Source organism: Tursiops truncatus, chromosome 7 (assembly GCF_011762595.2).
Source record: "Tursiops truncatus isolate mTurTru1 chromosome 7, mTurTru1.mat.Y, whole genome shotgun sequence".
Lineage (NCBI taxonomy): Eukaryota > Metazoa > Chordata > Mammalia > Artiodactyla > Delphinidae > Tursiops > Tursiops truncatus.
The window spans coordinates 27,432,600-27,448,325 of NC_047040.1; the positions used below are offsets into that span (position 1 = coordinate 27,432,600).

Below are 15,726 nucleotides of genomic sequence, written 5' to 3' on the forward strand. Positions count from 1 at the left end.
TGAGCATCTTTTCATATTTTCTTTGGAGAAATTCTATTCAGATCCTTTCACTCATTTTAAATTCAGTTCTGTGTCTTTTTAGTATTGAGTTGCAATAGTTTACTCTGTGTTTTTACAAGTGTCCAAGTCCTGTTACTCCTGATACAGCTGATTTTACTTGATGAAAGTATCCACTTGCTCTCAGAAAGCCACCTTCTCTTGCCTATGCATTTTCCAGCAAAAGTTCCTCCATTCATAAACCAGGGTTTTCACTGTAAATTTAAGCTGGTGTTTCAGTCTAAGTAAAAATGTATTTCTAGAGATGAATGAACTCACTTTATATTGTCAGAAAATAAAAGCTGTTTAGCCCGTTACACTTCCCTTATTTGCAGTAGATGCTGCAGAGCTTGGAGACCATTACTTCACTGCCCCAAAGTGCTTTTGAGCACTTTAGTTGAGATCTGCTCAACTAAAGTGCCTTTTGTTTATTTGAAATGGGATTTGGTTTGTTTTAGACTTAAATGCCTCTTTCCCTGTATACTTTAATCTCTAAATCATCTCAATTCCTTTCAGAAACAGACATGACAAATCTTTGATATAAAAATGCTGGCAGATGTGGAAAATGTACTTAAAGTTCTTATCTTTTAAAGAAAAAAGTCACTTTTTGTTCCCTTTGTGCCATAGAAAATGAGCAGTATCCTTGAGACTGAAGTCTAAAACTACCTGTGGTGTATTAAATCATAAAGGTCTAAGTGTCTTCACCAACAAAAAGGAAGCCGTAAAGTCTTTCTGAATGTGAGAAGGTTGAGAGTAGAGGGAGATTTTGAATTGATGAAAGTGAGATACAGTAAATTCTATCATTTATAGTGACCTGGGACTGCCTTTCTTCCCATTACCTACTTTTGTTATGTGGAGGTTATCACATTCTTTTCCTGCCCCATAGGTAAGGCCTAGGCAAGATTTCAGGTTAGATACAGATTTTTTTTTTTCAGATAGACACTCCTCCTTTCCTTTCAACAATCATGTATTTAATACTATCTCTTCCAGTTCCCACTTTCCTCACCAAGTTATTTTTGATTATTAGTTTATTCTGCAATTCTACCACTCAGGAATATTTTCATTTTTAAAGAATATTCTTAAAAAAGAAAGAGCTTTCATAACCATAAGAATGCATTTCTCCCAGTGGTCTAGTATTCTTCCAGGAAAATGTTTGTTGATTTATTAAACATTTTTATATTTTTCTGAAGATGGTAGTGTAGCCTTAAAAAAATATGCACAACATGAGAGTTGTGACTTAAGTTTTATTTGGGGCAAAATGAGGACTATAGCCCTGGAGACAGCATCTCAGATAGCTCTGAGAAACTGCTCCAAAGAGGTAGGTGGGGAAGGTCAGTATATATGTGATTCTGGTGAAGGGGGAATACATGAAATCAAGCACATATTTTTTGCAGAAGGTTTCTGCTAGTCACAAGGAGCAGATGTCACAATGAAGGATTTTAGTGCTTTTCTAGATATGAGGAAATATAAGAACTGGGCTCATAAAATGGGCTTCTGAAAATTTCTAACTATCTGAAGACCTGTTCTGCCAGTTTTTCCCAGAGCACAGAGTGCCTCATCTCTGTTCTCCACCCTGAACTCCTTTCAGGGGGTGTTGAAAGTCAGCAGCTGCAGAAGCATGTGATATAATCCTTGTAGAGGTAGATGGCAAGCGCCAATGGCAAGTACCAATTTGTAGTTGACAATAGCAAGTATTTTTTGTGGTCCCACTCAAATCAGAGGGAAAATATTCTGCAATTGTCTGCATACATAACTTTTTCTTAACCTCAATTTTTTAATCAAAAACTGTATTGCCCAATTTAATCACTCACCTAATTTGTCCCCCTTAGTCATCAGTACTGATGAATAAGTCAGTTCTACATTCAACAGGAAATTTGTTATCTTGGACAATTATCAAAAAAGAAATGTCAAATGTTATAGCAGTTTCAAAAAAAAAAATTCCAAAAATACTTCTGAACCATAGAAATGTAAATAACTTCCCAGCAGGACTATTTGAAAAGTCCAGCATTAATATCAGTGTAACTATTTTAAAAAATATGTCATGTTATCATACAAATAAAAGTTTTTACAGGTATCAACTTTTGTTATTTTCCTAACATAGAACATGGACTATTGGTGCTTGGCCTGAGAGAAGTGAAAACACAGCACAGTGGTTATGACCAAGATGATCTCTTACTTTCTCCAGATTGTCTCATGGCCTCTTGGAAAACAAAGTGCCTCTTGGAAACCAATCTGCTATGCTCTCTGCTTGAATTGAGTAAAGGAAGGAACTCTAGGAGAGGTTCTCCACTGGCTGTAAATTTTAAAAGAGAAAAGGTATGTTGCCCATTTTCTCATATTGGTTTACTTTCCAGATTGAAGATTTATTTATTTTTAAGGAATGGGCTTCTGGCCTTTTCAAATCCTGCAAACTTTTTGAAAAATGACTGCCATCATTAGACTGTCAATCACAGGCTCAAAAAGTGAAAACTCAACCAGAAATATATCAAAATGAATATGTTTTAGAGGCTTAACTTTCATGTAAGATGCTTTCAGTTGCAAGGAACAGAAAATTCAATCTAAAATGGCATAAGAAAAAAAGGGGAATCATTGGTTTAGTGTAGACACCAGAGCTTGGTTTATTCTCATTCATATCCAGTGAGGAATTGAAAGAAAGTTCAGTTCCCCAAAATTTTTAGTTTACAGACTGAAGCTCTTTGACCATAATGGGCTGGACTTGATTACGTGCCCAAATCCATTCCACCTAGTGTCTGGGATTTGGAAAAATATAATTGGATTAAACTCATGAGGGCCTCTCAGGAGCTTAAGATAGAAGCGGTTTTTCCCTTTCTCAGATACAACGCTTTGGGCTCCATGTAAAGGAAACTCTACCTCAAATTAGCTTAAATTGTATTTAGTATCTCCCATAGTAGGAAGTTCAGAGAGGGGAGTCTCCAAGTACGGTTAAAATAGGACTCCAGCTTCTCTGCAGTTTCCTTGGCTCTGCCTGTCTCCATGCACTGGCTTTCTTAAGATGGGATAGTTTCTGGACTTTTCAAGTACTATAAACCTACCCATGAAGTTTCAAGACGGCTAAAATAACCACTCGGATGACCCAGCAGGACAAAGAAAAAGGTTTTACTCCAAAACTAGAATAACATTAACTCAAGATTTAGTATGTTTGCACCAGTTCAGGTCATATGTCAACTCTCATCTGGTATCAGTCACCAGGAGAACGCCATGATCTGTCTGGCTGAAAGCTGAGTTCCGTCATTGGATAGGCAGGCAGGATCATCACAATTGGTCTAGGACTAGTAACCACTTTTGAGCTGGAGGTGGGATCACCTTCCCTGAGAATCACAGAGCACGTGGGGAAGGCTGAACCCTTGAACAGGGTTCACATTTTGCAAGGAGGAGGAAGGAGATAATAGAGGAGGATATTCAGCCATCAGTGGTCAGGACACACCCACATTCAGAAAGGAAGAGACAGTAGTTGATGAGGAATACAGAGATAAATTATTCTTGTGACAATGCTCTTTTCTTCTTCTAACATTTGACTGATAATATGCATAAAACTTGCCTGAATAAAATATGGTAACTCAGGAGTACCACTCTGGAAACAATCAGATTTCAATTGCAAAAAATATTCAGAGAGACCTCCACTTACCTGGTTTCAGTTCTGGATAGAATTTGAGGACCCTGATGATGTTCAGTGATTTTTTTTGCTTAGAGTTCCAAAAACTCCTGAATAAATTTCCAGGTTCTCTGCATTCAGTCAACACTGATGCCCAGAGAGAGACCAACTCCTTTCACTGGATGAGCCTTCTTTTATTTGTAACTTATTTCCTGGTTCCTAAAAGAGAAATTTCCATTTCACACTAGCCCTTGTGCATCACAATGCATTGACTGGCAATAATAGCATCTGCAGCAAAGGAGACAAAACAACTCAGAAGTTTGTTTCTCAGATCAGAGCAGATTTCAGTTTAGATGTCACCACCCTCTTCCTGGGTCCCTCCCTTTCTCCATTGATCAGCTTCCTTTCTGAACAAAGGAAGAACAGGACCAGGATAAGTGAAACTTTATAAATGGATGATAAACCCTGATTGTACTTTGAGAATACTTTACAGGCTGAAATAACTTACTAATGGAGTTAAAATAGGAAGACGTTGTGTGTAATCTTATCAATATGTAATAGAGACATACTGGAATTCAGAGAACCAAGATTTTCTGTTCTAAGTTTTTTTTTTTATTATTTTGTTATTTAGTGATGGCAACTCATTAGGTAAAACCAATCCAATAGTGGAAAGATTAGATTGTTATATTTCTTAAATCTAATATAGTCAGCTATTAATCTCAAATACAGTCCTTTTAAATTAAGAAAAGAATGAAAATCAAACTAGTATTGATTACATGCTAGCTACTTGACTAGACGGTTTGTCTCACTTTTCTCAATATCCTCACTTGACTGATGAGTAAATGGAAGGCTCTGAAATCCATGATTTACCTAATGCCTTCAACATAGCAAATGTCCCATTGTGAACCACCAGGTAGACAGAGCAATCGATTTCAATGAGGAAAGGAAAAGACACATACTAAACACCCAGTCTGGCTCTGTGCAAGGCAAATCCATACAGTATGTCACTCCCTCCATTTAGCAGACAAAACAATCATGACTCTGAAAGGTTTGATGATATGCCCAAAGCCACAGGTCTGTGCATGGAGGAGCAAGGAGCTCAGGTCAGGGGCTTCTGACCCCAAGGTCATTCTCACTTCACTATATCATGTGATAACTTGTGCTGAAGCACAGCAGAATAATATTGAGGTATTCTTCCAAGAGCTGAGCTGTTAGTAGTTGGGAATACCAGTTTTAACAGATATAAAGCACATAGGCACAATTAAAGACAAAGACATGGGAAAGGCGTAGCTTTTTACATCAGTTGAAGGATGTGTGACGTCCTCTCCTCCGCTAATGGCTGTTCTGAGGACAGCATGTCTGTAGTCTGAGAGTTTCTGAAAAGGTAGTTTTGAAAATGCTTCACTGCCTTCCTTTTTCACAAAGTTGAAATATAAACTACAAAACAGTAAATAAACTCTGAATCTTGCTGACAAATCTACTCACTCTGCATGCTCCTTTTTCCCTCTCTAATTTGATATTATAATCGATTTGGCTAACGTCTGACATAAACTTGTGAGTGAACATAATCCGAACATATGTATCACAAGTGAGCCTCTTGTGTGAAATGTACACTGCTTGTCACGTTGAGCTATTATTAATGTATATTGGTTAGGAATCAAATGTTTCGGTTTCTCTTTTCCCATTTAATTATTAAGTATGACGTTCAGCTCCTCTACTGTCTAGGGTAAAGGGTTTTTCATGAAATCAATCAGTACACATAACTCTTGAGAAAGTGACTCTTTACCTCTGAAGTGCCATAGACAATTTATCACCTCATTATTTAGTCTTTTATCAAAATTCTAGTTTCCTTGGGGCTTCCCTGGTGGCGCAGTGGTTGAGAGTCTGCCTGCCGATGCAGGCGACACGGGTTCGTGCCCCGGTCCGGGAGGATCCCGCGTGCCGCGGAGCGGCTGGGCCTGTGAGCCATGGCCGCTGAGCCTGCGCGTCTGGAGCCTGTGCTCCGCAGCGGGAGAGGCCACAGCAGTGAGAGGCCCGCGTACCGCAAAAAAAAAAAAAAAAAAAAAAAAAAAAAATTCTAGTTTCCTTGACTGTGGAGAACTCCTTCGGTCAGTCAGCCTGACAGCATCTTTCTCTATGGCTTTCTCTATGGCTCTATGCCACATTTGTGGCAGGGTAAAAATAATTGCATGTCAGAACAAACATCCTGGAAACTTTCCATTGGCCTCATCTTGTTAAAAAAAAAGTACTTGAACTGAGTGTTGAAAACCAGCCCCTGATTTAAAACAGAAAAAAAGTTTCCCTTTTTGATATGTCTTTTTCTTTGCCTTTATTCTATTAGCATTTTGTTCACAAAGAACAGCATACAATATTCAGGTTTTCTGCTGCGCATGTTAATAACTAGTTCATGGATTATCCAAATTCTCTAGGTTTTATTTTTCAAATTCCACAAAACGCTACTCTCATTGAACTATTTGACAAATATTTTCAAGTGTTTCTGCAAAATATCAAGGCTTGCATCTTGAAGGGAAAATCTCTCCCTTTGAATTACTCTATAACTGAAATTCGGGACTTAACTGTCATCCCATATTTGGAGCAAGAATTTATTCTTTGTACCTAGCAAAAGCCCATGGATGTGTCAGGACCATTAATAAGGCAGGAAGCATCCCTCTTATTTTATTATCCTTCCTCCCGGACCATATATACATCCTTTAAATTTCAGGCATTATCAAATTGAACTCCATCTTATCTGATTTTTTTCAATAGTTGAAAAAGTAGAGTAAACACATAGATGGAAAAGAAAACCCCTGTGTATGAATGAGACCTGGTGTCCTCTTGTTGAATATTTGCAATCTGAACTCTATGCACAATACCCTCCATAACCTTTTTTAAAAAGAATTGTACAGCCTGTATTCAGCTGCAATTCCTCTTGACATTCCAGCATTGGATGACAGTGGCTTCCAGAACATTCAACTATTCTTTCTCACTTTCCATTGTACTTATCATTTTTTATCTCTTCAGCAGTTTCCTGTCTTTTTCTCATCATTACATCTCTTTAAAAATCTGGTTGTTCTAAATACTAGCATGTGATGTCGCTCAACAATGGTTAATATATTGATTTGGCCAGAGTAGTTGAAGAGTCAAAGATGAATACTTTTAGCCAGTTATTTTTCAAGCTCTTTATAAAATCTATAACAATGACAACAGTGTTTGAAAAGTTAGGGGAGGGAAACATGGCAGCTTCCAGAATGAAAATGCTATAAATGAAGGGCCATGCCTGGACAGGGAGAGGGAGAGGAGGGAAAATTAGCTGAGGAAAGAAGGGACTTGTATCTGTAGAAGGGCGGGTAACTCACATGTGTTGTTGAAACTTCAAATTCAGTGTAGTTAATGGAACACCCATATGATGAGACAAGATGGGGACCCACTCCCCCACTGCCTCAGTCAGTGATAGGTGAAAATTATAATTTCACTGAGTATCTCCTCATAAGGCAATGGATGTTCAACGACTATGTAACACTTAAACATGTTTTCTGCCATCTCCTAATTTTTAGGATTTCATATAACTCAAGTTTCAGACTGAGCTGTATCTGCATACAAATTACAACTCACCTTTTTAGCCTGGGGGTCCGATCAATAGAATTATAAAAAGAGGCATAAAGGTAATCTTAATTTTTCTAGTAAGCAAATTAAAATAGTTAAAAGAAACAAGTAAAATCAACTTTAATAACAGATTTTATTAAACCTAATATATCCAATATATTATCAGTTCAACATTACACTAATTTGAAAAACATTCATATTTTCCTTTCTACTTTTCATACTAAGTCTTTGAAATCTGGTGTGTGTTTTACACTTATGACACATCGTCATTTGGACTTAGCCAAATGAAGTCTAGCCAAATAGAGTCATGGGATAGTGACTACTGTATTAGCACAGATCTAAATGTCCTTAGAGCTTCTTCAAATATTTTGTAATGTGCATGTGTGTTAGGGAAGTAATATGTTAAATAATTTGACTACTTTATTCCTATAATATTTGGGATTTCGGAAACAACTTATTTCTTAGCTGCTAGATATGTATATATTTTCAAGTAGAAAATAATTTGCAGTGGTTCTTTCCTAATCATGGCCATTCAGCTCACCAAGAACTTATTTCACCAAGAGGTTGCCATTTTCACAATTAAGTCAAACCCCTAAGCTGGGAAGTAATTTGTTTTTTCTCAATTATGTGTAAACATCTGAAATCGAGAAGTCTAGTATTTTCAATTAAATAAAATCTAGTAGGGTAATAGAACACCTACTTAGATTTCATTTGATAAACTTCATCTTCCTGCAAAGAAATTTTGAATTCAATTAAATGATTAGTTCCCACATTACCTTTTTCTTTCTTGGTGCTATGATTACTATCAAATGTTGATTCATGAGCTAGAGGTAATCCAAATTGATCCAAGTCTGGTGACAGTATCAGCATAGCCAATAGTAGATTTAAGAACTTTGCCTGATTGTATGTTATTTTCCGGATCACGTACCTTATGTCTTTACTTCTGTCCCACTGTGCTCATTTTGATCAGTGCACACTACCTGAATGCTTTGTACCTCCCTTAAGTAGAAAAATGTTTGGAAGAGTCCTTTGGGCTGTTCATTAAGGTGGCACTTGATTCTTATACTTGTGCTCTGGATACGCATATATTAGTAAACCTATTCAGGCAGTCACATGTATTCACACCGAAGATGTGTCAGACACATCTGTCTCTATCTAACTCTGTCTCCCTCTGCAATTTCACTCAGCCATCTTACTGAATGCAAACTCCAAAAGGGAATTCTCCTAAGAAAAGGGTACTAAAAAGGTGACCAGCTGTTTCACCAGCAAGCTTACAGAGCAGTTTCCTAGAAACTATTATATGATATGCAAAGCTAAAATGTGTAAGTGATTTTAAAATAATAAGTCGTTTAATCCACACCACAAACTTATGAAATGAAGAGTACTACTACTAGGAAACTGAGGCACAGAAATGCTAAGTAACTTGCCGACCACCTAAATCTAGTAAGTGGATGTGGACCCAGGCATTCTGGCTCCAGAGCCTGTCCTCTCAACTGCTACCCCACACCACCCTTTCCACTGACACTTGTAAGAAAATCCACATTATTCCGTTTTATTTTTGCTGAGCCCTTCCAAGGAGTCTGAAAGGAAGAGAGGACCACGTTACTGCATCAAACACACAGGAAATATTTTATTAGCTTTTAGATGGAAAAAAGGATAGAGTAAAAGTATTTCAGTAGAAATCCACGGCCCTCCTCAGGGAGCCCACTCTGGCATCCAGGGCCCCCCAGTCGTGGTAGTGCCTGTAGTCCCCCGGCCTCACTAGGTACTGCCGCCCGCGGTAGTTGGGCATCTCATAGAGGACCCACCAGCCCTCCAGCACGTGAAGGGAGCGGATCTCATTGAAGTGGAAGCGGTCGCGGAGCGAGGAGCAGTCTTCCGTGAGCTCCGCCATCTGGCCTCGGTAGTCCTCTCGCTCGTACATCCTCAGCCGGTGGGAGCTGGTCTGGGTTCAGCAATCAGCAGATGCGAAGGGTCAGAAAACCTAGCCTTTAGCCACCAATCACTCACACCGCTGGGGGAATGGGCATTTTTTAAAATCTTTTCTATATCAAAGATGACAAATTAAAAAGACAACCAACACCAGGGCCACTGGGTATAGTTGGGGAGATTGCACACTGCAAAACTGAAGAGGGGGCCCTTCACACAGATCAAGACATTCATGGTGCTCCATAGTTTTCTAGGGCCACAACCTACACGAATCATATTTAGTACCTACTTAGTACCATTCTTAAGTGACAATTTTTATATATAATTTTTGCTCTCTCCTTTATAGACTTAAACAGTGGTCTGGAGCTCTCCTTGGAGGATATAAAAATAATTAGATATTAAAATAAAAAGACAACTCTATCCCTGGCAAAAGGCATTATTTTGGAACTCCATAGCATTAGAAGAGGCTGGGAAGAGAGGAAGTCGAATTGCTTGCCCCGAAGTGAAGCACAGGAGGTGGCAGTCCAGCCCAGGCAACTCCTTAATCCCTTCCTTTCTGCTTTGAGTCCTGCTATTCTAAAATCCCGAGAAGCAAGAGCCATCGTAACGATTAGGTTTCAGTTCTCACCTCTAATATATGGTCTGGCAAAACACTTTTAGGTAATTAATAAAAATAGAAGCTCAAGATCATGAAGGAGGCCTGTCTAGATCAATAGATTATAAAACCTTTAGAAAAATGTAAGGGCAGGCTGTCAGTCCTGGGCAAATCCTGTCTGTCTCTTCCTGAGCACTTGTTCTTTTATCTGCTTGTTCCTTCGCAGCAGGTACCCACTCAATTCCTTCTTCCTTCTTCCACCATTAAATCCTCGTTAGGAAATGTTTTCATAAGCAATTCATTCTGAGGTATAAAAAACTGCTAATAAGGTATCTTCCATGGTTTGCAAAAGACTCACGTGTGCGTTGTCTAATTTGACCTTCACAACAGCCTGACACACGTGGAGCAACCATTCTAAGTCTTTTCTTCTTTTAAGTGAAACTAATGACTAGAGCTTTCAGGCTGTAATCAAAGGGTCAGGGCTGGAAAGTAAAAGTCCAGATTTCCAGGCTCCTAATGCCAGTCTGGGTCCTATCAAGGCTTTCAACCCTCTGAGGGGATTTCAAATTTCCCCAGAGTGGTACATTTTCCATAGGACTCTGTCATAGGCAAATAAAAGCCTCCCTAACTGTAGAATTCCAGGCTGCTCAGGCTTTACTTGGGTAGCAGTGGGCTTTGCAGGTGCTACTAGAATCACATTGTTGGTTGTTTGTTTTGCCTAATCAAAAAGCAGAACTTGAGGGACCCTTGATATTCATAATGGTTAATATTTGGAGGAGGGGTTAGTTTGCCAGGTGCTGGGCAATCTCCTTTTGACCTCATCACAGCTCGATGAACCAACTGCCCTTATTAACCCCGCTTTACAGATGAGGAAGGAGAGAAGTAGCCCAGTAACTAGCCTAAGGGCACCTGGGTGTGAGGAGTTCACCTGTTGCTTATTCCTCAGCGGTGGCACAGACGCTCTAAACTAATGCCGTGCACCACTTTTGCCCAGTAGAGGTGAGCTTAATTTTAGCAAAGGAGAATACAATTTCAATTAAGAGCATTGCATCACTCAATTTTTCGGTGGAATGAAACCTTAAAGACATTAATAAAGGGAAAGAGAACCCGGTTAGAGCCAGCAAAAGAAGGCCACCGTCCTGCAGCCTGACCACTGTGTCTGGAGCACTGGTGTGACCCGAGGGCACGGCAGGCCCAGGGGAACCGGACTCACGTGGGGGATGAGGCGGCAGGAGCGGACGGAGTCGTTGAGGCCCATCCACTGCTGGTAGTCAGGGTAGTCGCCGCGCCGCAGGAAGTACTGGCAGCCCGAGTAGTCGGGCTGCTCGTAGAGCATCCAGCAGCCGCTGTCCACCCGGATGGAGTTGCAGCGGCCGAAGCAGGGCTGCAGGTTGGCGTGGTCGCTGCTGCACTCGTAGTGGCGGCCCTGGAAGCCCCGGTCCTCGTAGAAGGTGATCTGCAGGGAAGGGAAGGACAGGGCTCAGAGGCCTGGGCTCCAGCCCGGCTGCGGGCCCCTCCCGCCGGCGCGGGGCTCACCTTCCCCATGGCTGCTGGATGCGGGGATGCGAGTTCAGTGCGGTGGGGCGGGCGCGCGGGTCTATATAGCAGGAGGGCTGCTGCGTTGGCAGGAACGACACAAAAGGGGCCCCCGCGTGAGGAGGATTTCCTCTCTCTCTTCTATATAATGACGGCGGGGGTGGGCGGGGGACTTATTGTATGTTTTCTCTTAGACTCTCCAGAGCTTTCGAACTGATGACCCGCGTAAAACTGTCACTTGGTGCCTCTGGGGCCTTTAAATGAAGCCTATTCAGGAGATTGGAAGCGAGCAAAAGTGCCTAACGGGGTGAATGCTGGTAATGAAATATTTTTTAACCTTTTTGAATTTCGAAATGATCTCTTTTTGAGGAACAACACCGGGTAGTGACCGGGTCAGAGGTCAGGATGGGCTCCAGCGGGAGGCGTTTAGATGAGAGAGCGTTTCCTTGGTGTGAGGATGTGGGACGTGGGATGCACCTGCCTTCTCCGCAGGATGTTTGAAGGAGGATGGGATTCTTCTCTAAGAGAACCTCCTACCAGCCTCCCCGCTGATGAGCGGGTGCAGCAGACAACACACCGGAGGAAAGGTGATGGGGGTTGGACTCCGAGGAAACCCTCTTTAAGCACCTGGCTCGGCTCTGCTCCCTGGAGACTGGACCAGGGCCGCCTCCAGACTCAGCTGCTGCCTCCGGCCCACCGGCTGGAAGCCTGAAACTTTGGAGTTCATGAGGGGACTCATGGGTGGTTGTTAGTCACAGGTAAATTTCTAGTTAATATTTTTGCTCAGTGCTAAGCTTATTTGTTTGGATCTAGCTACTGACAAATGCAAGTTAACCTGCAGGTGTAACAAAGTTTTAAATGCCACCATTTTGCAAAGCTTCTGCCTTCTCTCCCTTCCCCAGCCCTGGGCAAACCCTGAGCACTCGTTAGTTAAGGCTCTGACTCCAGAGGCTGCAGGCTTCCTCCCTGCCCTCAAAGTCCCCCTTTCCTCCCCTCACCCCCAGCAGCTCCTGGTGCCCTACTCTCTTTAGAGCAGGCTTTCTCAACCTCAGTTCTACTGTAACATTTCAGGCTGAAAAACTCTCTCTTGTGGGGGGCTGTTCTGTACATTGTAGGATATTTAACAACATCCTGTCCACTACCCACTAGATGCCAGCAGCACCCGCTTCCTTCCTCCCCAAGTTATGACAACCAAAAGTGTGTTCAGATATTTCCAAAAGCCTCCACGGGGGACAAAATCAATCCCTGTTGAAAACCACTGATCTAAAAGTGCTGGCCATATACCTGGCATTCTCACCAGCAGTTACCCCACTGCGTTAATGGGATCATTTGCAGGCTGTGTTTGTGGAACTGCAGAAATTCCTCAGAGATGCTCTGGGGACACTCAAAGAGCAAGGAGGAGGGAAAAAGGGAGTGTGTCTTTCTTATCCCCTACTTTAACCAGAGCGTTTTCACTTGTACCTGTTTTATATAAAATCTTGTTTGAAAACAGAGTTTTATCACTAAATGATGATAATTAAAAAAATAAATTTGAAGACCATTGGTTTAAGGTATTGTGATTCTCATAATGCCCTTCAAAATACAAATATTTTACCTACTAACCACAGTACATAATGAAATTGTTTTCCCTTTACAGATCAGTGTAGATGAGTTTCCCAGGACAGCTTGCTAATTTCTTGTGAAAAGATCTTGAGAGAACAAAACACAGCCCTGATAAGTCCTGATGTGATAGAGTCTGGAAACATTGGATCATGGTACTAGGCCAAAGAGAAAAAGAATAAGATGAATATCACATGGAAAGTTCAGAGATTAGTCTGTGAACAGTGCACTGGGGAAGTGGGGCTGTGAAGAGCTGGCAAAGAGAATGCACTAAAACTGGGCTTTGACAAATTCACAAATTCACAATCTGGTCTAGAAGCTGCAGTTTGGGGCTCTAATCTTCATCTGAAGATTAACGTAGGGTTTTATTGGTTTTTTTTGTTTTTTTAGATCGTTGAGGATTAGTGCAGTTATTCATGATCCTTTTTTAATTTCACCATTACCCTCAATCTTCTAACTTGCTGAGTTTAGTGCTGAGTAGATTTCTTCTTAAGTAAAACTTTTCAGGAGACTGAAAATGGATAGCATCAATTTGTATTAGTTAGGAAATCATGGGGAAAGATTTTAGTACTGTATGAACAGAAAAAGACAAGTAGTATAGAGACACTGGGCACAGAGTTTAGCTAGAATATAGTCTGTTCTTATCCTGTGTACTCCAAATGTGCTTACTAAGGCATTTAAGATTTTCATCGAAGCTCTTGCATAAAAATAGCAACAACAACAGTCTTTTAGAAAATAATGCAGGGTAAAGTGGGGAATTGAAGGACTGTCAAATAAAGCATGTAATACTAAGTATGTTGGCAAGAAAATGTGAAAAACTTGAATCACCAGAGTCTGTCTTCTAAAGGTTTTCCCAAAATGATGTGGCAAATTTTCTTCCAGTTGACTTATTATTTGAATCTTTTGATCAATGTTTATTTTCCCAAGATATGTGTATCAAATAATGAATTTCCTAGTAATTATATTCTTTCTTGAAGTATTTTTAAGGCATCCTGAAAAAATATTATTACTTAAAGCCAACAAATTATATTTTTACTCTAAATCATATACTATACCATGAAGTTCTGCAATTGAGCTTGTTTCAATCAAAAGCAGCTGCAATTCCCTAACACTGGTCACAGAAAGGTACCAAGGTTCTCAAGGGAGCTAAGTATATATATACAAAGCATTATTAGCCTGAGATATTAATCAGTTGAAGCAAAGGAAACTTTCCATCACAATTGTCTTCTATCAAGGCCTTACAAACCAGCTGCATATTTAGTATGAGAATATTTGCTTTTTTAAAAAATATCTTTATTGGAGTATAATTGCTTTACAATGGTGTGTTAGTTTCTGCTTTATAACAAAGTGAATCAGCTATACTTATACATATATCCCCATATCTCCTCCCTCTTGTGTCTCCCCCCTACCCTCCCTATCCCACCCCTCTAGGTGGTCACAAAGCGCCTGATCTCCCTGTGCTATGTGGCTTCTTCCCAGTAGCTATCTGTTTTACATTTGGTAGTGTATATATGTCCATGCCATGCTCTCACTTCATCCCAGCTTACCCTTCAACCTCCCCGTGTCCTCAAATACATTCTCTACGTCTGTGTCATTATTATTATTTTTTTTTAGATTCTATATATATGTGTTAGCATACAGTATTTGTTTTTCTGTTTCTGACTTACTTCACTCTGTATGACAGACTCTAGGTCCATCTACCTCACTACAAATAACTCAATTCCATTTCTTTTTATGGCTGAGTTATATTCCATTGAATATATGTGCCACATCTTCTTTATCCATTCATCTGTCAATGGACACTTAGGTTGCTTCCATGTCCTGGCTATTGTAAATTGAGCTGCAGTGAACATTGTGGTACATGACTCTTTTTGAATTATGGTTTTCTCAGGGTATATGCCCAGTAGTGGGATTGCTGGGTCATATGGTAGTTCTATTTTTAGTTTTTTAAGGAACCTCCATACTGTTCTCCATAGTGGCTGTATCAATTTACATTCCCACGAGCAGTGCAGGAGGGTTCCCTTTTCTCCACACCCTCTCCAGCATTTAGAATATTTGCTTTGAATAAATTTATAGCATTCATGCTAAGAGCAGAAAATAATTTGAAGGCAATTCATGGTTGATCAATTTGTGAGAGCAGTTGTGAAATGCAGACTGTAAAAAAATGTATAAATTATCTGCTCTTTATGTCAGCATGCTAAGATAAATGCTAAAAATGAAATAAAGTTTCCAATTTCAAGGCAATAATAAGAAGGAAGAAGAAGTACATTGCATCATATGGATTTTAAGTTATTCAAATTCTACATACATCTGTGATAAAAAATATATTTACTACAGCAACTTCCTCCATGGTCCAGTGGTTAAGACTCCACCTTCCAAAGCAGGGGGCATGGGTTCAATCCCTGGTTGGGGAACTAAGACCCCATCTGCTGCATGGTGCTGGCCAAATATATATATATATATTATATATATATAAAATATAATATAATATATATTATTATTAAGTTTAACAGATAAATTTACTCTTCCCTCATATTATATATATATATATATATATATATATATATATATATATATATATATACTGGAAAAGAATTCTACCCCAAAATGGCAGAGGAGAAAATAAAGTTAAATTTAAAGTGTAAGATTAAGAGAGGAAAAAGAAATAAAAGGAATCCAAATCGGAAAAGAAGAAGTAAAGCTGTCACTGTTTGCAGATGACATGATACTATACATAGAGAATCCTAAAGATGCTACCAGAAAACTACTAGAGCTAATCAAGGAATTTGGTAAAGTAGCAGGATACAAAATTAAC

The 15,726-nt window shown here is 39.9% G+C and overlaps 1 protein-coding gene across 1 annotated transcript; it reads right to left on the bottom strand.

The window, feature by feature from the left end:
• Window positions 1–8,912: 8,912 nt before the first annotated feature.
• LOC101330606 (gamma-crystallin F) lies at window positions 8,913–11,321 on the bottom strand. The gene is made up of 3 exons (XM_019938894.3): window positions 11,313–11,321; window positions 10,990–11,232; window positions 8,913–9,197 (listed from the first exon to the last, which is right to left on the bottom strand). The coding sequence occupies exons 1-3, from the start codon at window positions 11,319–11,321 to the stop codon at window positions 8,925–8,927; spliced, it is 525 nt and encodes a 174-aa protein (XP_019794453.2). The 3' UTR covers window positions 8,913–8,924.
• Window positions 11,322–15,726: the final 4,405 nt, after the last annotated feature.